The following is a 24,858-nucleotide window of genomic DNA, read 5'->3' on the forward strand; positions in this document are numbered from 1 at the left end:
TTGTGGTTAGTCCCATGAACGCGTAGATATGTCACATGTGGGGAAAAACTTTAAAGTGAAAAATGAGTTCTAAACATGGCAACTTTGCGGGCTTGTAAAAACAAAACTAAGACAGTTATGGAAAAAGTGTGAAATCATTTTACTGAGGAGGGTTCACTATATCTTTTGGTGCTATTTAGAAGTCAATACGACAAACGGTGTCATCGGAGTTAGTTTTGAAAATTTTATTTTGAAAGGCATATTGCGAACTTCCTGTTGGAGATAGGTCATCAGTGTCAGTGGATGATTTTTAGAGCACCGTCTAACCAACATTTTGGCACTGGTTCCATGTCTCTATGAAATTCCTACTGGCCACTAGGGCATTTGCCGTATTTTTTCACATAGGTGGCGCTAGAGAGCCCATTTTGGCACCTATGGGATTATTTTTTTCATTTTATCAAATTTTTCGCCAGGCCTGACGTGTGCCAAATTTGGTGAGTTTTTGAGCATGTTTAGGGGGTCAAAATCCAGGTCAAAGTGACGGCGGAAAAATAATAATAAAAAACGAACGAATAACAATAGGGCCTTGCTTGCAGGCAAGGCCCTCTCACTGTGTGAGAGGGCCTTACCTTTCGGCTCGGTCCCTAATAATGGATTAGATTTATATAGCGCTTTTTCTATGAATGCATACTCAAAGCGTGTACAGAGGATCCATTATTCATTCACTTACATTCTCCCTCTGGTGGTGGTAAACCACATTTGTAGCCGCAGTTGCCCTGGGGCAGACTGACGGAAGCGTGGCGGCCAATACACAAGTGTGAGTAGCAGCACTGGAGGCAAGGAGGGTGAAGTGTCTTGCCCAAGGACACAACAGCACATGGACAGAGCGGGATTCGAACTGCCAACACTTTGGTTATTGGATGACCCGCTCTACCACACTTCACCACTGATAAACAACAACAGAGAAATACCTATTCACCCCTCCATGTGGAAAAAGAACAATTTCATATTCATGAGTACTGGTGTATCCCAGAGCAGTTTTTATTACAGCATATTGTCTCCATGACGACAACCAGTAGCGCATGCAAAATCCTCATTTTAATAGCACAGTCTCCAAGACTTTGTGCCTGTTGTCATTTGTGCAGGCAATCTTAGTTCATCACCCTTGACATGCAAATGAATAGCGCATGCATTTTTAGCGCGAGCAAGCACATTTGCACCTGTCATTTGCGATCTTAGTAAATCAGGCCCTAAATGCATGAATACATTTATTTTACAAATCTGTAATACTTAATTTGGACAGTGCTCCTCAAGGAGTTTCAAGAGTAGTTTTAACATTCTAACATGTTATTAGTTGAAATATGATTTGGTGATGAGAGGAAGAAATTCCAACCCTGCCTACATGTGTATATCTCTCTTTTCAAGTTGGAAGTGGTAGTAAATATGGTTTGGACATTCATGCACAAGTTTCTCTTCTCATTATTGATAGATGAAGTCTATTGTGAATTGGGTCATGATAGTTTGTTATTTTAAAATAGTGGGTCTCAAGGAAAAAAGCCTAGAAACTCTACTAATCAGTTTAACACTGACTTCCTTACCTTTTTTCCTGCAATAAGTCATATTTCTTGTTTTTATTGTTCAATATTGTACTGAAATAGAAAACTATAGTTATTTTTTCCAATTTGTCTTGAATTGCATATTTATTATTTAACAATAAGCTGTTGAAATATTAACCATTCTCTATCCAAAGTGTTGCAAACAAACGTTGAAGTAAAACAGATAATATTTGCTCATTTAGTTTTTATGATCATCAACATTGTACTTGCAAAGTCCATAAAAGCATATAAAAGTCAGACACTGAGGATGCTTTGCAGTGCTTTCACTGTAAACTGAATAAGGGGATCAACCAACACATTCTCACTACAGCGCCTAATTTTCTTATCTCTCACTCCACATAAGGCATTGAATCCAAGCTTTGACACAGTCCACTCGGCCACATGTCAGAAATCATTTACTGGTTTATCCCTGAGGTTTGAGACACGTGCCGTGCGGCTTCAGCATCCCTGCTTCAAAGCCTGTCTGTAATAATGTCTTTGTGTTTCCTGCCACTGTCTGCTCTGCTGCCAAATGAACGCATGGTACCACAAAAACAAAGTGAATCCATAACTGTTAAAACACAGACGCAGACTGCAGCGAAGTAGCTGGAATGGGACAGTAAATTTAAACACTTAGTGATATAAGAACTCACGGAATGTGTGTAAATGTCACACACATGCTTTTTCAATTATTATTTATTTTCTAAAGTAACTCGGACTGTCTTTGCTTTTGTTGTAACGTTACTAATGTTATTTTTCAGACCAAAAGAACAAACACTTTGATTTACAGCTCTCGATGTTTATATGATTATGTGTTTCCTCAGAAGCCACAGGACCGGAATGCACCGCTGATGAAAAGCAAGACATTGTCTCTGCCACTGAGTGAGTCAGAAATTACACCCCCCTCCTCCCACTCCCACTCCCTCTCCTACAGCGTCCTCCCTTCGTCCCCGGCCTCTGATTCATTTCGTTTCACCTGTCCTCCCTTGTTTCTCCTGTAATCGGGTTAAGTAAACCATTACTACTCGCCCCCCGCTCTGTGATCAACTTGTTGTTCCATCCTGGTGAGAAAAGTTAAATGTTAATCGCTCTTAGTGGGGGTCCAGGCCTGGATTGTGTTTATGTGTGTGTCTGTGCATGAATGAGGTGTGTCAGTGTTCTTTCTTTTTATTTGTTAATGAGAAATTCTTTGTCTTAGCGTGCAAGTTCTGACTCCTTTGTTATCGACTTCAGCATGTGTATTCAACAATGAAGAAAACAAACCCAGAGCCACAGAGTTTTAGGATTCTGTCACTGTTAGAATCATTGATTACACACATATAAACACAGCATCTGAACAGTAAACACACAGCCAAAGGTTTTATTTTTCAGAATGGAAAAAAGCTTCTGATTTAACTAATTCAGAAAATGTGGGACTATTCTTAGAATAAACTGAATGTTTGACTCACCAGTGTGTTCTTCTCTCCTCCAGACTCGTTTAAAGACAGCTCTCCAGTCTCCCTGTTCTCCTCTTCCTCTTCGTCCTCCACATTTCCAACAAAAGAGCCAAGAGAGAAGAAAGACACAGTGGCCCCTTTCTCCAAAAGCCTATCTGTCTCCATAGATACCAGGTGCAGTGTCTATACTGCCTCATATAAGCATATTTAACCCACATTTTCATTTAAAGATCAGACTCATTTATATCTTGATTAAGATTCATTTACAATGACTGCATTCAGTGCTGGCAGCTCACCAAAAATGACTTCATTAGTGGATTTTAGAGCCGAAACGATTTATAAATTAATCAACTCAAACTGAAAAAAAAAAAAAAAAAGATCAGATTACAATTTCCCTGAACTGAAACTTTGTTTCCTTAATTTCACTGCCACTAAACATTGGTTCCATTGTAGAACGTAACTCAGAAGAGATGAGGATAAAGAGGCAGAAAACGTCTCTATGTTGACTTTTCTCCATTGGAACCATCACTTACTCCTTTAAACTGTGAAGCTTTAACACAGACATTACAAATATCAGTCTGTATTTGTTTCAGTTGGATGTTAGTTCCATGTTCAGTTGGAACAAGTTAGTAAGATGGATCCAAATGTGTTGAAGACTGACCTGAAAAAATCTGAAAATGACAAATGTCACATTTTTATTATTTTTTTCCACCTATTCAAATAATCATTTTATCAAATCAAAGAAAATAATCAATAGATGAATGGATTACAAAAGTAATGGATAGCAGCTGTAGCTGTAATGGATTTTTTTTATTTAATGTATCTAGGAATTTCACTGGGAACACTGAAAATTGAATGCCAACTCAAAGATTCATGTTGTTCATGTTCATGTGCAGACGGCTGAGCGATACAGCAGCAGTGGATGGAGAGTGCACCCCGCCCCCTTTACCAAGTAGTTCATTGGCTGATGAAGGGCTGATCGCAGCGGCTCCGCCTTCCACTGACCCAGCAATCATCACACGAGGTAAGAACAAGATAATTCACATAAACAAGTAGAAACAGGTTTTTCTGCTATTTCTGTTTCAGCAGATACTAGTTCTGAATTTCATGATTCAGTTTTATTTTCAGATTTTCACTTTCATTCAGACTTCTTGATTTCATCTTAGCTTCACTTACTTGTATGAGGGCATGAGTTTTATTTTTATTTTGAGGAACTGACCTCTAATATTTGAGTTTTGTGATGTTAATCTCTATAGATGATTTTTGATGTTATGTAATCAAATAAATAGTATCAATAAAAATAATAGTTTTGACTTTGTACAGTTGATCCAAATATCTTTACATCACATATGACATTAAAAACACACAAAAAACAAATGTGTCTTTTGCATAAAACTGTTTGAGTGGATCCTATGAAAAAAATGCAACAAATTTCAGAGTTTATGAGTGCAGTTTAGTGGTGTTTTTATTTTGGGGAAAGGTTTTTTACTTTAGTTTGAGTTTACTCAGTTCTAAGATTTTAGAAGTTGAAAAAGGTCGTATGACAGAATGCATAAAACCATTATTTAGTGAAGGCTCCCTATTGTGCAAAACCATTTTATTGAACCACTGTGAATCATTAAACAATGCTGAACCCACAGCCAAACTCTGCAATGAACCTGGAGCTGACTCAAAGTATGCATTAATAGCCAGTGAACTATTATGAAATTACACCAAGACATTCACAACACACCAAAACAGTTACATGTGAAAATATGAACTCCAAGGAGTAGGATTTTTTTTTCAAACCTTCTTAAAAAAACACAAAATATATGTTCATAGACTGAATCAGCTGAATTAGCCAAAGATCCACTCTGAAAATTTTAAGTCGAATTAAAATTAAGGATCAAATCAAAGGCAAAACAAGGTTGATTTTACCTGCTGTTCAGTGATGTCTGATCCAGTCTTTGTTTAGTCTGGGTTTTCATTATGTCTGTTTAATTCTGCTGCAGATGCTATTGAGGCTCCTCTAATGAGTGACCTATCAGCCGACCTGCTGGGACTAGACGCCGAGTCCTGGAGTCTGGCAGTTAGTCCTGAGTTCTGCAGGAAGCACGACAGATATACCATCAAACGGCAGGATGTTATTTATGGTGAGATGATCTGCCAGGGTCCATAAGGTTTGCTTATTCTCATTTCATTGTTCCACTGAGAGGCTATTTGTAGTAAAGGAATTGCCTCTGCTGACTAAACTAACACTACATGGCCCAATCCCAGTTCTCCCCTTACCCGTCCCCCTCCATTTTGTGTCTTCACGTGAAGGGGTAGGGATGTCCCGATTCTCGATGAGTCAGAGGGGAAGGGCTAAGGGGGAGGGCTGTTTGGCCCTTGAAATGGAGATTTTTCAGGACCACACTACAAAAGGAGGGGTAGGAGAAATTTCCCATAATTTTGTACGAATCTGCATATCGGCAAGATGGAGGTAAACACTGTAAATAAGTGCATCAGAGTGAGAAAAGAAACACACATGCATACATATTTTCTTCATAAACAACTTAATCATTTGATCGACCGTTTAATGCCGTTTCAGTGTATTACACTGGGTTACAAAATAAGGTTTTTTGCAAGTTGTCTAGGTTTTTTCAACTGAATTAGGACCATTTTGCACCGCTAAATCCAAAAATGACATCTGTTTTTCTCAATCCGGTCAGGTTTTTTTTGCTAATTTGATTTTGTAAAATTTGATCTTCTCACAAAATATAATAATTAATACCAAAATAAGATTGGTAAGCACACTTTATGAAACTTGTGACTTGATTCCTGTTAGGTACAGTGGTGTATTCAGGCTTATTTTTGCAAGATCTTCTAGTCGAAGCCATTTCATTCACCTGTAATATTAAAAAAAACATTAATCATAAATTGGCAAAAGTAAAATCTTCAGAACTCGTTTATTGCAAGAAATATGAAAGAATTTTGTATCATATGATGTGAAAATGCCCATAAATGTAAGCAAAAATGTTAAAAAGCCAATATGTAGCATAGTTCAGAAAGTTGACCTGATTGAGCAAAATTAATGTGATTTTTGGATTCAGCACACCAAAATGATCCTAAATCAGCTCAAAAAACTTAAACAATAAATTTGTTGTTGACCAGTGTTATAGATCGCATTTCTGCAGTTTGCAGTTAATAGCCACAAAAAGATGACCAAAGCCTATGGAACTGAGGTGGTTACAGCTGCTGACAGCATGGGGAATTCTTTCAGAAACAAAGTTGTTGCATCTGTTTATAGCAGCATCAATGACTGCTGATGACGCAACAGGTCTCGCAGGGTTGTCCCACTTCATAGGGGAATGTTTCATCCCCTACCCCATGCAACTCCATTTCAAGGGGTAGTGCCAAGGGGTAGGGGTAAGGGGGAGGGCAAAGGGGTGAACTGGGATTGGGCCCATATGTTAGTACATAATCCACTTGTGATGGCCCTATACAGAGCTGATGCAGACCGAGCTGCATCACATCCAGACGCTGACCGTCATGTCAGAAGTGTTCCGCAGAGGGATGCTGGAGGAGCTGCAGCTGGACCTGGACTGTGTGGCCCGGATATTCCCCTGCCTGGACCCCTTGCTTCTCTTCCACAGGAATCTGTTTGGAGCACTGCAAGAACGAAGACAAGCCACAACTCAACCCGATGACCCTCGAAATTACCTCATCCATCAGATCGGGGACATACTGCTTCAGCAGGTCAGTAAAAGATGCACAAATGCACAGAGAAAAACATCCATGGTCAGTATCTGATGGCATCTTCCTCAGTTCTCAGATGAAAATGCTGAGAAGATGAAGCAGGTGTACGGAGAGTTTTGCAGTCACCACACAGAGGCCGTCAATGTTTTCAAAGAGCTGCAACAACAGAACAAGAAAGTCCAAAACTTTGTCAAAGTAAGTTCAACAAAGTCACACAAGAGCCAAACATCCCAGTTCAACCACAGTTTGTTCTCATGGCCACAGGGTTCTCACAGATCCTTTAAAATATATTGGCCAGTATTTGGTGCTGGGAGTTGTAATTAGTTAATAGTAGCTCACTTCTAACAGACTGTATGGTGGAAGCATAGGTGAATATTTGTAGAGGACTCAGGATGGTTTTTCCACAAACTCCTTCTCCTTGTTTCTGAGTTCATCGGTGTCTTCTTCTCTCTCTACAGTGGTGTGCATCACTATTGTTTGCTTAGAAATGGAGTTAGCCAACATCAACAAACAAACACTTCCCAGCACCAAATAAACTATAACATGAAAATTTTGTAAGAAAACAAGCTTGGTGAAATCTGACATATTGAACCTTTAACTTAACAGTAATTGTTCAGTTTGTTTTTGCTTCAGCTTTGTGCCAATTGTTGTAGCACTGAAGGTTTCAGCTCAGCTGTGTAACTTAGCATTAGCACTGTTATTAGAGACAACAACTGCTTCCTCTGTAGCTCATCAACTGCCTTGACAACGGAGCTGTAACTGAGGCACCTTTTAATGAAGATTTGTGATTTTTATGCTGTGTTTCCATGTTGTATATTTTCAGCATTTGAAACAGATGGTGTAACTTTTTAAATGGATCAAAAATGTTTGGTGGATCTACAAATATGCACAACATTTTGTAACAGGCAGAATATTTGTCAAATTTTATGTATTTCTTTTAAGACATTTCAGGTTGTTCATATTTGTTCAGGTTATTTACATTTTGTGTGAAAGGATAGTTTGTAAATGTAAAAATTGTCTTATAATTTTACTTTTTTTGCAGTAAAACCAAGAGAAAAATTAGTAGTCGTCATTATTTATAGGTTATTATGATGGTACTTTACTTGTCTGACCCACTTTAGATCACATTGGTGTGCATGTGGAACCTGAACTTCAATGATTTTAAAATCCTTGATTGTTACTAGTGTAATTTTTGCATTTCACAAATTCATCCCACCCTTTTGCGGGCCAGTTTTGGCCTGTGGGCCACATATTTGACACCTGTGCTTTAAGTGCTCACTGGTATGTCATTACTGGTTATGAGGGGCAAGTGCTGCCCTTTGACTTTCTCCACCCACAGTATCTCATTCTCTGAAATTATTTACTGAACACTATGATATTAACCATAAATAATTCCATCCAACACTTACAGCAACAGAGCAACAACACCCTGGTGAGACGGCGAGGGGTGCCAGAGTTTATTTTACTGATCACTCAGCGCATCACCAAGTATCCGGTGCTGCTGGAAAGGATATTACAGTACACTCAGGGTAGGTCACCTTGACTCTGTCACAAACAAATATTGCAATTATTTTACATACAAATAATATATGCAATATTTTGGGCTGTAGCAGTAGAAGTCTGGTTCATTGGTACTTTTTATGTTAAGCATCTGCTGTGTGGTGGCAACACAATTAGTTACCGTGTTACCCACAAAAACTTATTAGTATAAGACTAGTTTTTGTAAAATAAGATAATGAAATGGGTGTTTTCTTATTAGTTGCATGCTTTATTATAATTGTAGGTATTTATTTTACCATGATCTATTGTATCAGATGATTCTCTGTGGATTTTTTATGTGTCCGTCTCATTCATTCTTCCTTATTAAGACTCAGGAGTGAACTAGTGAAAATTTGCTGGTCACAGGTTGAAGGTCAAGGTCACTGACCTGACAAAACATCTTTTTTAGCCATATTTTAAGAATTCATATCCGAATTATGGAAAACTGTCATACAGATGTCCGACAGTTGAATGATGGTGTGATGACATTTTATATTATCCACAAGGTCAAAGGTTAGATCAGACTGAGACCATAATGTTCTGTAAAACTCCTTACTGTCCATTATTGAATGCCATGCTGCAGAAATGTCAACACCAGGAAAACTCCAATCTCACCAAATGATGCTTTTAGTGTAATACATTAATTAGACTTAATCTAATCAACAGATGTGGATGTACACTGTGGAATTGTCATTTTTAACAATTTAACTGTTTCAAGTAGGGCTGTCAAAATGAATGCGTTAATGCGGATTAATCCATCAACATGATTTTTATTTTTATTTTTTTTATTTTACCTTTATTTAACCAGGAAAACTTCATTGAGAGTAAGAATCTCTTTTTCAAGAGTGTCCTGGCCAAGACGGACAGCAGTACATTAAATAGTTACAGACAGACTTCCATACATAAAACGAATACATAAAAAGCACATAGACAAGTCAAACCTTCCAAAGTCAACTCAAAAAGTGCTCATGAAATGTAGACAAAAGTGCGTCAGGTAAAACATCTGCAGCCAGATATATCCCTCTCTAAGTCACACAGCATCCTCTTAAAAGTGTCCAATGAAACCAAATCCTTCAGTTTCAGGTCTTTTTGTAGTTCATTCCAGGTGAATGGGGCCGCATACCTGAAGGCCTTTTTCCCCTGTTCAGTTCTAACTTTAAGAACAGAAAACAAGAAAAGATCCTGAGAACGCAGATTATAAGAGTCTGTGGTTCTCCGACTGATGTAGGTCTGAAGGTAGGATGGGAGCAGACCTAGAATAGACTTGTAAATTAAAATACGCCAGTGACTAAGTCTGCGAGCCGACAAAGAAGACCATCCTACACGATCATAAAGCAGACAATGATGGGTAAGAGATTTAAAATTGCTGATGAACCTCAGAGCTCCATGATACACACTGTCCAGTGACCATAAACTATGGGTGGAGGCATGCATGTACAAGACATCACCATAGTCCAACACAGACAGAAATGTAGCTGAAACCAGTCTCCTTCCTTAATCTGATTAAAAATTTTAACTCCATTAACCCATCTGCAGTGCAGAATGACTCTGAACGCCTCTGCCGACACATTTGGGTCAGTTTGTGCAAGTAGAGTTACCGTTGCAGCATGCGCAAATGGTCAGTTGATCCAGTTGTGACAGGCAGCAGAACCAACCCATAAAGATGGAAGACACTAAACAACACGTTGGCCCTCTGGATGGAAATATGAGGACAAAAAAAAACCCAAGACGGAACAGTTGTTTACAGTTGTTTTGTTAAAACTGTTGAAGGTGTTTAATGAACACGTTCAGTGCATATATATTCCCTTCTTTCTTGAGTCTGTTTGCTCATGCAAAATGAAATGCAATTAATATACATCAAAAATGAATGATATTTAATCGTGATCAATCGAAATTAATCCACAGCAACCCTGTTAATCTGATTAAAAATTTTATTCATTTGACAGCACTAATTTCAAGATGATATTTGCGTTTCATGGCTTGTGAGCAGTTAATGCCTCTTAGTAAAACCACACATGTTCTTCTACAGAGGGAACCCAGGAACACTGCCACTTGTCGTGTGCTCTGGCCCAGATCCGCGACATCATTACAACAGTGGACATGACTGTAAGTAAATACGAGAGGTGTCAGGAGCTACAGGAAGTGCTGACCCGGCTGGAAAACAAGAGCTTCGCTAAGCTGAAAAACGGGAAGGTGTTCCGCAAGCAGGACCTGCACAGCAAACACAGAGCTCTGCAACACAAAGGCCTGGTCTACTGGAAGACCGCCACAGGACGCCTAAAAGGTCTGAGTCTTCAGTCAGTCATTTAGGGTCTTTCCTGTACCTGTATGTGTGTATGACAGCATCTGTGACACTCTAACCCTGGAGTTTAAGACACAACTATCTTCATCTGTCTCTCTCCTACTTCATTTCAGATACATTAGTTCTCCTCCTCACAGATGTTTTAGTTTTCCTACAAGAGAAAGACCAGCGCTTCATATTTGCAGCTGTGGTAAGACTCAACCTATTAACAAAGTCACAGTCCACCTCAGGTTTTAGGTTCAGGTTTATGTTTATTCAGTCATCATCCATAATACAGAAGATACAAACAATCAGGCTCATTTTAAGTCAACTGACTGTGAATTATGTTGAGAATGAAATTCATTTCATTTCATTTTTCATTTATTTATTTATTTCGAACATGCCAAGAAAAATAAAACCAAACAAAGCAAATTAAGACATAAACAAAATAACATTTAAATGGACAGAATCTATCTTCAAGCACATACAAGTCTGAATATTGCATGGTCGAAAAGGAGTAGGAAGAAGTATGAACTTATTTAATCCTACCCCTCAGTGCTTTTACACCTTGATCATTAATTTAATACAACAATCAAACAATACTATTTCCCTGATTTTCGCACTGAACCACAACAATTCATAATGCATTAACTGAATTATTCACAACAAAATGTTCATGGCAGTGTAGTCATACAAACAGACTCAACAAATCAACCATTTTCTTCAATAATTACAGCATATTTATCAGTACAACATCATTAATAAACAAACAGGCCTCATTGTCATTATTAAATACTGGACCTCTCAAGAATCAATTCTTTATATCTTCTTTTTAAACTGAATTATGTTTGATATTTGTTTTATCTCCACACACAATTTGTTCCGCAGTTTTACTCCACAAATGGTGACACAGAAACTTTTTAATGTAGTGCGTACTTTATGAATCTTTAAATTAAATTTTCCCCGTAAATCATAGCCTCCCCCTCTTTCACAAAACATTTCTTGAATAGGTTTAGGCTGAAGCTAAATGCTTATATAGGCCTTGTCTACATTCAAATCGACATCAGTTTTAGGCACCAATCAAAACAGCAGAAATCATTCCTGCTTGTATCCCTCGAAAATATCCTTCCAAACCAATGTTCTGAAAAGCATTAATGAATTGCACGTCGTTGAATTTATATTTATGTCTTTCCATAATTTAACTCCAATAACAGAAATGCATCTTCTTTTTAAACATTTAACAGCTTTTTGTCCCATAAACATACAAACACATACAATCATACCTGCTTTTGAAAAGAACTTTTGAACAGAGTCCGGGAGTGACCTGTGTTTGGCTCCAAACATTATTTGCATAGTTTTGTAATGTTTTTTATCCAACTTACACCACGTGCACAATTATTAGGCAATAGTAGTTTGACCATATCATCATATTTATCCAAGTTTTCCAACTCCAAACTATACAAATTGCATTTCTTGTTGGAATTAGTCATTTACAGGCGATATATATTTGTATAACAAGAGAGAGTATGGCCTAAAATTTTAACACCCTATATTAAGGTGTGCAGAATTATTAGGCAGCTTCTTTACTTCAGGTAAAATAGATCAAAAAAAGAGATTTAACTAACGGTGAAAAGTCAAAAATTGTAAAATTCTCCTCAGACAGATGAAACGATCTTGGAACAGCTTAACCATTGAAGCATGACGACAAGATGATCACATGTTTTATAGCAAATATTCAACAGGGTCACAGAATATGCAACGAGAAGAAAACACACAAATTAACAGCAAAAGATTAAAAAAGAATCAAGAGGAACACACTGACCTGCAGAACCACTATGTCCTAGAGCACAGTTGTCAAACATGTGGCCCAAATCTGGCCCGCCAAAGGTTCCATTCTGGCCCGTGGGATGAAAGTGCAAAAATTAACTTGAACAGTCATGGTTGTCAACAATCATTTTGGTTCAGGTTCCACATACAGACCAATGTGATCTCCAGTAAAAATAACAACACAATAACCCATAAATAATGACAACTACAAATATTCTTTGAGAAAAATTATGTGGAAAAAAAATTGAGTGAAGAAAATTACACTGTTAAAATATTTACATTTACAAAACTATTCTTTCACAATAGAATGCAGATAAATACATAAATAAAAACAAAGATGAACAACCCGAAATGTGTAATTTGAATAATATTCTGCCTGTTACTAAATGTTTGGTGCATTTATGGATCCACTGTGATCTGTAGTTGTGTTAATAATAAGAGATGTAACATTGTAGAAATTGTTCAAATTTTAGTTCCAAACTCCAAAATTTTATCAATATTCTGCCTGTTACCAAATGTTTATGTAACACTGTGTGTAAATGCACATGTATAAATAATAAGTTGAGGCATAATATTGTTCAAATTACACTAATTTTTTCAAATGAAATTTCTGTTTTTTCAGGTTATTCACATCTTTTTTGTAAAATGTAAATATTTTCATAATTTAACTGGGGGTTTTTTGTACTAAAACAAAAAGAAAAACTTGGATTTGTCATTATTTATAAGTTATTAAGTCATTATTTTACTGGTCTGGCCCGCTTGAGATCCAGTTGGGCTGAATGTGGCCCCTGAACCAAAATGAGTTTGACACCCCTGTCCTAGAGCAAAAACCTACCTACAATGTCCAGAAGTAGAAGATGCTCAGGTCTCAGAGACAAAGTCAAAGTGAAAAAGACTGAAATCAGACCAATACTGAACAAGACACATACGTTGAAAGATCAGGACTGGGCCAAGAACTATCTGAAGACATATATTTGTAGGTTTTATGGACAAATGAGGTCAGAGGATCTGTTGATGGACCAGACAGTTGGACCCACGGCTGCATCAGTAACATCACAGAACTCCACTTCCACTCAGACGCTGAGGTGGAGGTGGGGTTCTGGTATGGGCTGGGATTATGAAAGATGAGCTAGTTGGACCTGTTTGGGTTGAAGATGGACTCAAAATCAACTCCCAAACCCATTTCCAGTTTTTAGAAGACACATTCATCGAGCAGTGGTAAAGGAAAAAGTCTGTGTCTTTCAAGAAAGGCTTTTTTTTTTTCATGATTTTTATGTAGGATGATGTTCCAGCACGTGTCGAAGTACTCCACTGTGTGTCTAACCAGTAAAGTCTGTAAAAAAGAAGAAGAATGATATGACCACCTTCCTCACCTGACCTAAATCCTGCTGAGAACGTGTCCTTCCTTCTTAAACAGGAGATTTATGGTGAAGAACAGTCCACCTCTGAACAGTGTCTAAGAGGATGTGGATGTTGATGCACAAAAAGTTGATTGTCAACAAGTCAAGAAACTGACACTCAGTGAATGGAAGGTTTATGACTGTTATTGAAAGGAAGGCTGGCTATATTAGTCAGAGATTTTATTTTTGTTGTAAGTTTTGAGTTATTTATTCATTATTTTCATTTTAACAAATGAAAATAAACAAGTGAGATGGGAAAATATTCGTTTTTCATTTAGTTGCCTAATAATTCTGCACATGATACTTGCCAAATAATAGTTGCACCCTGAGATATTCTCTTAAGAAAGACAAAACCTCACTTTTACTTTCTAAGATATTCAGGTATGAGCTTTATGGATATTTTGGAGTGAGTGAGAGTGCTGTAGTTCTTAAATAATAAAATGAATCCTCAAAAATAGAAGTTGCCTAATAATTGTGCACACAGTGTACTTAAGGACTTTATCCGCTCCTTCAGGACCAGAAACCTCCGGTCATACCTCTGCAGAAGCTCATTGTTCGAGAAGTAGCCAATGAGGAACGAGGGATGTTCCTCATCTCTGCCTCTTCAGTCGGACCAGAGATGTATGAAGTTCACACAACCAGCAGAGAAGAGAGGAATGCATGGATGAGACACATACGACAAGCAGTGGAGAGGTTTGGTTGTTATTCTGTTTTGCATCTTTGTTTATATGTTTATATACCTCCTTAAACCATAAAGACCCAGGGCTACATTTGTGTCAGTTCCCAAATGGATTTTTCTCTCTATTTAATCTTTCTTAAGTGATTTATCCCCATTTATTATAATATTAACCTCAGTATTTGGCATTTTTCCAATAAAAATCTGCTATTTTCCTGTATTCATGCAGATGTTCATAAAAGCTCCAAGTAAATGCAAAGGTTATTATATCAAAACAGAGAAAACTGAAGGAAAAGAGACTTTTTCTTCAAAATATATGATGAATTGTACATAAAAGAAATGTAGTTTTTATTCATTTTATGTATCATTTTATTTGTTGTTCATTTTGTTGCCTATTTTATTTTTATTTCGTAAATTTTGTTCAGTTTGTGGTTTATTTTGTTCTTGTTGCTTTTTTATTTTTCATTTTGTTCATTGGATTTATTATTTTGACTCTTTTTGTTCATTTTCTCCATGTTATTATTTTGTACATTTTCTTCATTTGATTTATTATTGTATCTGTTTTTGTTCCATGGGTTGTGTATTTTATTATTTTTTCTTAAATTTTGTTCCACTTGGGTTTTTAAAAAAAAAAAAACTTCATTTTAGTAAATTTTTTGCCTTTTTTCCTCTTTTTTATTATATATATATATATATATATATATATATATATATATATATATATATATATATATATGTATATGTATTTCTTTTTTTTTATGGTTTATGTGTGCACATCTGTGTGGTACTCATTGATATGACATTTGACATTCTGCAGTTGTCCTGAGGAAGAGGAGGAGGAAGAGCGGAGTGCTGAATCTGAGGAGGCAAGGCGGGCAGCTGAAGCCAGAATTCAGAAGATCACTAAGTTCCAAGGTAAGAAAATAGACAAGAAGATAAATGTGCATGGTCTCCATCCTATCCTTCTCTAAAGGAAAGATGTGCACTTTTAAAAGGTATAAAAATCTCTCTATTCAGTTTGTTTATTTTTCTGGTTTTATTGCCTTTGCCTCATCATTATAATAGAGTTATGCTACTTACCTGCAGCATTTTTGCTGCACTGAAAGTAAATAAATCCATTAAAGTTGATGGAAACAGTTCCTACAGGTCTTCCAACTTTTGTGAGTTACATGTAAACTGTTTATATAAAATCAGTACTATTAAACACTGTGTTGTCTCTGCCATTTCTTACCAGTAACATAAAAAATGTCTTTTTATTGTTTTTAAATGTAAATCAAATCACAGCACTATTTTCATTCCTTTGACTTCTGCTGCTGAAAACATGGTTATTAACAGCAGATGCATTTGTAAAGGATGTGACCTAACATTAGTCTTATAACAAGGAATCATAGGATCACACATCCGTAGTTTTGTGCATTTTTATAATTTTATACATTTTTTGTGAGGATGACGATAGAGAGAGATACACAAAAAGCATAGCACAGATTTCCAGAGTTTCATGAATTGTGTTTTCGTGGGAGCTAAAAAAAAAAAAAGCTTAAAATAACCCTTAAAAGCGTAGGTTTTTGACTGATCATACTAGCTGTTGTCAGTCCTTTTCTAATTAATAGTAACTAAAAAATTAAAGCGTTTGTCTCCTTTCTGTACCTACTTGGCCCACTTTCATAGACTTACTCAGAAATAGTTGAATGTTTGATTCCTAGAAGGATCCGTCTTCTGATGCCATATATGGATCTTCTCCAACTATCTAAACCTCCAGATGCTGAACTCACCCCCATTTGACATCACCTTGGACCAGCAATATTTCCTAAAAATCACATCAAAGCTCTGACACAATCTTATCAACTTCTATCTCATTCATGCATATAATACTGAAATTGAGCCTTTAATACTTATCCAGCTCCATGTAATAACCAAACATGACCTTTGACCTGAACTCATTTGAATATCATGTTGGAAAATACAGTAAAATCAATAGGCCTTGTAGATTGGCCACCTTGTAGATTCTATTACTTGAAATATCTTAAACACACTATATTCATACATCAAATATATCAAGCTTTAGAATCTACGAGGAGGGCAAGATGTTCAATTTGAAGGCAAACTTAGAAGGTTTAAAAATTATATATTCCATGCAGAAGCTAATGGAACATCCCAGCTGATCACCTAAACATGTCTTAAATAAATATGGAAAGAATACAGTTTTGTTGCTTAATAAATATAACATCTACTTTTTGTTGCAATACATGGTCATGGTACATTTCTTGTTATTACAGACATTATCAGGCTAAAAGGATCCATTTTGGAGATGCTTGATATTACTGTTTTACTTCAGGAACTGAGTCATGCATCACTGAACATGGTCCAAAAGGATTTTCTAGACATAATTATGCATTTTACTGAGCCAGACACACCTATTTTAAAATAAATCCAAACTGGGCAAAACAGATAGGATACCACAACATGTCCTTTGTTATTTTAAACTAACTAAAGTCATTGATAAAAAAATAAATAAATAAATAAACCACAACAAGCTATAGTAGTAATGTTTGTTTTTGCTGCAGAGACGTTGTTGGGTCAAGACCAGCTCATCTGCAACAGCCTGGAGGAGAAGTTACATCTGTACGCGGAGCTCACTGATCTGACACTTGGCTCTCCAGAACCTGTACCACACCGCCATCTGCTGGTGCAAGCAGACACTGACACTGAGATGCCACGACAGGCCTCCTCACTGCTCACAGCTGCACTCAGAGAAGGTCAGACAGCTGTAGGACATCACTGCAGGCAGTTAGAGAATATAAATACACAAGAATAACTGTCAATGATACAAAAAAATGGAGGAGAAAATAAAAAACTCTAACATAGTTACACTGTAAATATACCAGACATTTACAGACACCTTTGTAGGAAAAAAAATTTAACTTTACAGGGTGGGGAAGCAAAATTTACAATGAACATTTAGTTGTTTTTTCTCAGCAGGCACTACGTCAATTGTTTTGAAACCAAACATATATTGATGTCATAATCATACCTAACACTATTATCCATACATTTTCAGAAACTTTTGCCCATATGAGTAATCAGGAAAGAAAACGTCAAAGAGTGTGTGATTTGCTGAATGCACTCGTCACACCAAAGGAGATTTCAAAAATAGTTGGAGTGTCCATAAAGACTGTTTATAATGTAAAGAAGAGAATGACTATGAGCAAAACTATTACGAGAAAGTCTGGAAGATACTATTAAAGAAGAATGGGAGAAGTTGTCACCTGAATATTTGAGGAACACTTGCGCAAGTTTCAGGAAGCGTGTGAAGGCAGTTATTGAGAAAGAAGGAGGACACAGAATAAAAACATTTTCTATTATGTACATTTTCTTGTGGCAAATAGATTCTTATGACTTTCAATAAACTAATTGGTCATACACTGTCTTTCAATCCCTGCCTCAAAATATTGTAAATTTTGCTTCCCCACCCTGTAAATGAAAGGACTACGATTTATGCTACAGTATGATACAACATAATATGATCGGAATCACAACTTGACAGGATGTTCTGCAGACATACTACATACTGTGTACCACCTCTAGGTACACGGTGCGATATGCAATATCTGGAAATTACTGTAGTGCAGCTCATATAAGTGTACATTTTTGACATCACCATGTAAAACACATACGTAAAATAGTAATTTATAACAGTACATCAGTTCCTAGATGTCAAATTGTTTACATCAGTTGCTGGTGTTGTTGCTTGTGAGTCTGCAAAGTAAGTCATTTTTATGTCTATATGCATACAACTTCCATACTTTACGCTATTTTTTGAGGATCTGTTTCTGCCTAAATTTCCAAAACTCCAGTCCTTACTTAATCTATACAGTAGGGAACTCTGTCTTGGATAGAGGGTAGCAATGATGTAGCACCATCCACTGTTACTCAAAAAAGAGGAAGAAGAAGACAAAGTGTTGTGGGATGCAGTACATCACACAGTTCTAGTGGTGTACCTGGGAATTTGGCAAATGTTGTGTACGTTCAGGTATCTGTTGCTGCCTCAGAAACTGGCGCTGGCAACGAAGAACAAAGCTGTACTCTAGTTTTCTGTTCTTATTATTGTTTTGTGAAATGTTTTGTCCTTTCACGTCTACTGCAGCGGAGAACCTGATCAGCATTCTGCAGTCTCGTGATGCTGTTTCAGTTCAAAGCCAGTGTTCTCCGGTGAGACGACCAGAGTGCTGCAGCTACAACAGTCACGGCAGCAGCGTCCACGAGTCTCCGTCTGAACGTGAGTCGTGTCGAGGCAAACAGCGAAGACACTTCTGTGATGACTGTTCTTTGCTGCCCACATGACCATCATACCTTACCATGACCCTTTTTTTCCCCGTTTCTCCTGGCTTCTGCAGCAGATTATCTGAGCACGCTCAGTATGAGCTCCACCTCTCTGGGATCAGACAGTGAGCTGACAGGGCTGGATGGTGTTTCATGGAGTTCTGCGGCAGAGCTCAGAAGAGGAGACACCAAAGGGACACTGTTAAAGGTTCAGTGCTGAAGTCCACTGTGGGCCATGTTTATCGATGGAAATGTGTAAAATTGTGTTCCTCATTAATAACACAGTGTTTTGTAGGTGGCAGAGAGTGTCCAGAGTCTGACTCAGCTTCTGTATAGTCTGCAGGTGAGCAAACCCCCCCAGAATTCAGTCTCAATGGCTGACTGTATGAGTTAAAGCATGTAGGTTGTAATCTGATGTAGTCTGATTAGTTCTAAGCTCTGTTCTCTGTGTTTGCAGGCAACGGTGAACCTGCAGGACAGCTGCTACGAAGTTCAGAAGCTTCTTCTTCAAGAGACAGAGCTGCCTCAGCTCCGGACCCTCACATCACTCCAAAACAATACGGTACAAGATCAATAATATTCATGAAAAAAAAAAATTCTAACTAGTCATTTGACAAGTATTACATAATCTCCAGTTATTTATAATAGTCATGATTATTCTGCTGAGTGATGATGATAATTGACTCCATTCACCTGTATGAAAGCAGCTGGGTGAAACTGACACTCATGATATACAGTGCCTATCATAAGTATTCACCCCCTTCACCCGTTTTACCTTTTTATTGCTTTCATAAATCATTCATGATCAATACAATTTAGCTTTTTTCACGCAAAAATTTATTGGAAAAAAACTCTTATGACAATTGAAAACAGATTTCTACAAAGTAATGTCAATGACACAAAGTGTATAAAGAAAAATAACTGTTTGCATAATTATTCACCCCCTTTTAAATGTAATGGTCTAATTCAGTGGCGGTCCACCCAGTTGGTGCCAATAGTCTTACAATTAGTGAAATGAGGATCACCTGAGTGGTGTGGGTGTGTCTCAAGTGATTGAGGTATAAAACACCTGTGTCTGGAGGGTCCAGAGCAGGGGTGTCCAATCCTGGTCCTCGAGCACCACTGTCCTGCATGTTTTAGATGTTTCCCTCTTCCAGCGCACCTGACGGTCGTTATCAGGCTTCTGCAGAGCTTGATGATAGGCTTACCATTTGAATCAGGTGTGTTGGAAGAGGGATACATCTAAAACATGCAGGGTCGTATCTCACAAGGACCAGGATCGGACACCTCTGGTCCAGAGCCTGGTTGATCAGTATTCCTACCATTACACCAGGGGTCACCAACCCTGGTCCTTGAGGGCTACTACCCTGGATGTTTTAGACGTCTCCCTCTTCCAACACACCGGATTCAAATGATAAGCCTGTCATCAAGCTCTGCAGAAGCCTGATAATGACCGTCAGGTGTGTTGGAAGAGGGAAACATCTATATATACAGTATACAGTATAGAGGAGGTCTATAATTTTGTCTTGGTCATTTTAAAAGTGTGTTCACCCCTGGTTTAGATGATGTTGTGACATTCCATTTCTGAGGAAGGTCTTGATTCTTTTGTGGATGTGATGTTTACTCCTGTGGGTGGTCCTTAAGGCTCCTTTGGGAGGTCCTTAAGTCTGTCCTATCTCTTGTATTGAGGACTTGCAGCTGACGTCACTGGTCATGTGATTGTTGTTTACACCGCCATATTGGTAGGCATGCCTGGATCCAGAAAGTCAGAACTGTTGCTTTATATCATGTTTTTCTTTGGACTCGTGTTTGCGTGTTTTGTTATTTGTGAGTATGTCTGCTTGTGATAAAGGCACCATAGACGAGTTTCAATGTTTACGAACAACAGTGATGCGCGGGCAACTTGGAGGCAAAAACATGAGTACCAGCTACTAGCCAGTTCACATCAGCCCGTACACCTCCAGGCTCTCCTCCGGAACTCGTGAACGAGCCAGTATGTTAACTCTAAAACGGTCCATTAGCTGTCTCTGTCCAAAAGCCGATCTCATCTTCTCTTTCACGGCTGCATAATTTGACTTGACCGCATCAGGAAGGCTGTCCCATAGTAGAAAAGCAGACTTGCACAGACGGGTGGGGAGTATTGTGACCAGCTCCAACTGAACTCACCGGTGTCGCCCGCCGTAGCTCCGACTGCCACTTCCAGCTGAGGAAACTCTGGCTGCCATCACCGGCAAAGGGGGCAGGTAGATCCACAATCACTCTGTCTCTATAGGGTGATAGTCCAGGGGAAGCCCTCCTGGTAGGTTTAAAGGGGTCTTCATCACCGTACCACATGATGACAATTCTTTTTTTCCATGCCACTAACAGACATGCAGGCTAACTATACTGAGAAGCTACGCTAACTGCAATAATAACTATAAACAGCGGTTAGCAGAACAGAACCACCGCTGCCACCAATGGAACTGAGCGGTCTTTCTGCTGAACTTATACTTGGTGAAAGCTTAGTAATAAATGGCACACAGGAGTTTAGCAGGTCCATCGTTTAACACTGAGTCCAAGGAAAGCTTGCCTACCAATATGGCGTCGTAAACAGAAAACCATGTGATCATGTGACATATGTGCGAAACCTCAATTGGAGGGGGGGGTCTACTGGTCCATTTTGAACCAGTGTGTTGAGGTTTTGCACATACGTCACATGATCATGTGGTTTTCTGTTTACGACGCCATATTGGTAGGCAAGCTTTCCTTAGATCGTACAACATGTTAAACGATGGACCTGCTAAACTCCTTTGTGCCATTTATTACTAAGCTTTCACCAAGTATAAGTTCGGCAGAAAGACCGCTGGGTTCCATTGGTGGCAGAGGTGGTTCTGCTCTGCTGACCGCTGTTTATAGTTATTACCGCGGTTAGCGTAGCTTCTCAGTATAGTCAGCCTGCGTGCCTGTAGCGCTTAGCGGCATGGAAAAAAAGAATTGTCATCATGTGGTACGGTGAGGAAGACCCCTTTAAACCTACCAGGAGGGCTTCCCCTGACCTATTACCCTATAGAGACAGAGTGATTGTGGATCTACCTGCCCCCTTTGCCGTCGATGGCAGCCAGAGTTTCCTCAGCTGGAAGTGGCAGTCGGAGCTACGGCGGGTGACACCGGTGAGTTCAGCTGGAGCTGGTAACAATACTCCCCACCCGTCTGTGCAAGTCTGCTTTTCTACTATGGGACAGCCTTCCCCATGCGGTCAAGTCAAATTATGCAGCCGTGAAAGAGAAGATGGGATCGGCTTTTGGACACAGACAATTAATGGACCGTTTTAGAGCTAACATATCGGCTCGTTTACGAGTTCCAGGGCAGAGCCTGGAGGTGTACACGGCTGATGTGAGCCGGCTGGAGCTGGTACTGGTGTTTTTGCCTCCGAGTTGCCTGTGCATCACTGTTGTTAGTAAACACTGAAACTCATCTGTGGTGCCTTTATCACAAGCAGACATACTCGCAAATAACAAAACACACAAACACGAGTCCAAAGAAAAACACAGTATAAAGCAACAGTTCTGACTTTCTGGATCCAGATAGCGTGCCTACCAATAATGCGGTGTAAACAACAATCACATGACCAGTGACGTCAGCTGCAAGTCCTCAATATGGGAAAGGACAGAGCCTTGGACCCAAACAGGAAACACATGACTTGACTGTTCACTAAACCGCCCAAACATGTTTGAAATCCACTTGAATGCAGATTATACATGGTACTCACAGTCTGGATCATGTGTAGTTCATTTATTTAAATATTCATGATTTTGTAAAATTATTTGAAGTGATTCCTATCATCATCTTCTTCATGTGAGAAAGGTGGGGCAGTGCCATCTATTGACAAACCACCACAGGTTTGTAGGAGACGTTAAATTAATTTCTTGGTTTTCTGGCTCTCTGGAAACATGTGTAAACAATAATATAAGATTTATTTGTGTGACAGTTAAGTGTGTACTTACATTTCAATATTGGGTCAGCCTCATGTAACACGTGTATCCATATAACAGTAGACTGCTGTTTTAAAATGTTGGACTACATTTCTGTAAGTGTAAGCCTGTTTGAAATAAGAACTAGAAGATTGCAGAGGTCAGTTCCTGGTGTTGGGCTTCATTTTTTCTCTTCCTTTCTTGTTTTTCTTTTTTTTTTTTTTTTGGCTCACTGTCATCTAGGAACAGGACAAACAAAAGAGCACTGAAAAGAAGAAAGAGGAAGTTGAAAAGAGGGGATTCGAGAAGAAGAAGGAAGAGGTGGTTGAGGTGCAGAAACTCCATGTGAAGCTGAAACAAGAGCAACAGCGCTGGGACAAAGAGTGTGTGGCCAGAGAGAGACAACAGGCACGTCGTCAAAGGCTTGTCTTTGGTTGTGGTTCTATGGTTCAGTTGGCTACATACGAAAGACCATCAGCAAAATAAGCTTCATCAGTACTGAAAGGGTCAGGGTACTTACAGGTCAACTCTGTGGTGTATGAAGTATAGTGGTCCTTTTTAATTCCTTTATTTACTTTTGATATTTTATTGTAAGTGTTTCAGTAGGGTTCATATCAAGCTGATGGATACATGGTTGTCATATTACCAGTCAAAGAGCTGGATGAGATGACAACACAAACACAACGTGGCTAAATAATTATTATGATTAATTTAATATTAAAGCAGTACAAATTCATTTGATGTTTGGTGACCTGGATATTGTATGGTACAAAAGTGAAGCTCATCCACCCCTGTTTTTTTGCTGGTCAGTATTTGAGGGCCTACTTTTATTTGTTGGTGTTGACCTCATCCCTGATTATTAAAGACCCACCTATCAATGGACTACTAGTTTTAATTTGATGGAGCCCATATAGTCTAAGTAATCCAATGCATAGTGTATACTATAAGTTATTGAAGTACTAATTTGTGGTGATAGTTGCATCTTTCTGATACACTCCTTAGTTTCAATGACCCGGGTTGTCAAACATACAGCACATGGGCCAAAACTGGTCTGCCAAAGGCTCCGATACGGCCCGCAGGATGAATTTACTTAGTGAAAAAATTGCACTAAAGATAATAAGAGTAAAGGGTGTCAAATTCCTCTCAGTTCCAAACTCTAGAATTTTAACAATATTCTGCCTGTTACTAAAAGTTCTGTGCATTTGTAGAGCCACTGTGATCTGTAAGTTTAAATGTAGAGAACATAAATGACAAGTTGAGGCATAATATTGTTAAAATTGCACTTATTTTTCTTCAACAATTTCAGGTTGTTCAAGTTATTCCTATTTTTATGAAAGGATAATTTGTAAATGTAAATATTTTCAAAATGTTACTTTCTGCACTCCAACAAAGAGAAAAATTAGGAATTATCATTATTTCTATTTTTATGCTGTTATTTTACTTGTCCCGCCCACTTGAGATCAGATTGTTCTGTATGTGGAACCTGAACTAAAATGAGTTTGACAGTGTAGTAGACAGTGTAGCAGCTTTATCACAAGCATAGAAAGAGACAACACTGCTCGTCTCTTTCTGTCTCTCAGCTTTGTGATGTATATTTCCTTATGTGTTTTGCAGTCTGAACATCAGAGTATGTTGGAGCAGCGTGAGCAGCAGTGCTTCCTGGAGGCCGAGCGGCTCCGCTGTGAGAGAGAGGAGCTGGAGGCCCAGCTGCTGGAGTATCAGCAGAATCTGGAACGACTGAGGGAGGGCCAGAGGAGTGTGGAGAGAGAGAAGGAGAACATCGAAGCCCAGCAGAGGATCCTCCAGAGCTGGAGACACAACCGGCAGAGCAGCCTGCCTGTAACCATACCATTGGATGGTTATAAGGTCAGACACTGAAGGGGACGCTGAAGGACTTACCATCAGATTTATGTGCACCAGCGTTTTTGTGTTCTGACCACTGTGAGCATGATAGTGGATCGGAGTCATTCTATCCTGACTGACTTAAGGTTAGGGTTAGGACTAACGTTAAAGTAGGTACACGCAAAAAATACCAGACCATCAGAAAAAGAAGGAAACAGGAGGAAAAAAAGATGATCAGATCGGTAAACTGCCAAAGTGCAGAGGGTTCGGTCATTCTCCACTGGAAGCTGAGACTG

The 24,858-nt window shown here is 38.6% G+C and overlaps 1 protein-coding gene across 4 annotated transcripts in view; it reads left to right on the forward strand.

The window, feature by feature from the left end:
- The window catches only part of LOC115425180 (rho guanine nucleotide exchange factor 28-like), a 105,405-nt gene that overhangs the window by 75,300 nt on the left and 5,247 nt on the right, over window positions 1–24,858 (forward strand). For all 4 annotated transcript variants that reach the window (XM_030142558.1, XM_030142559.1, XM_030142560.1 and 1 more), the window contains 18 exons: window positions 2,399–2,456; window positions 3,046–3,184; window positions 3,907–4,034; window positions 5,002–5,142; window positions 6,477–6,727; window positions 6,797–6,922; window positions 8,139–8,256; window positions 10,296–10,550; window positions 10,682–10,758; window positions 14,289–14,467; window positions 15,268–15,365; window positions 17,015–17,206; window positions 18,595–18,726; window positions 18,845–18,978; window positions 19,066–19,113; window positions 19,228–19,332; window positions 22,964–23,128; window positions 24,335–24,586. In XM_030142558.1, the coding sequence (XP_029998418.1) occupies window positions 2,399–2,456; window positions 3,046–3,184; window positions 3,907–4,034; window positions 5,002–5,142; window positions 6,477–6,727; window positions 6,797–6,922; window positions 8,139–8,256; window positions 10,296–10,550; window positions 10,682–10,758; window positions 14,289–14,467; window positions 15,268–15,365; window positions 17,015–17,206; window positions 18,595–18,726; window positions 18,845–18,978; window positions 19,066–19,113; window positions 19,228–19,332; window positions 22,964–23,128; window positions 24,335–24,586 (2,598 nt within the window). The remainder of the gene's footprint in view (window positions 1–2,398; window positions 2,457–3,045; window positions 3,185–3,906; window positions 4,035–5,001; window positions 5,143–6,476; window positions 6,728–6,796; window positions 6,923–8,138; window positions 8,257–10,295; window positions 10,551–10,681; window positions 10,759–14,288; window positions 14,468–15,267; window positions 15,366–17,014; window positions 17,207–18,594; window positions 18,727–18,844; window positions 18,979–19,065; window positions 19,114–19,227; window positions 19,333–22,963; window positions 23,129–24,334; window positions 24,587–24,858) is intronic.

Source organism: Sphaeramia orbicularis, chromosome 9 (genome assembly GCF_902148855.1).
Source record: "Sphaeramia orbicularis chromosome 9, fSphaOr1.1, whole genome shotgun sequence".
NCBI classification, from domain to species: Eukaryota; Metazoa; Chordata; class Actinopteri; order Kurtiformes; family Apogonidae; genus Sphaeramia; species Sphaeramia orbicularis.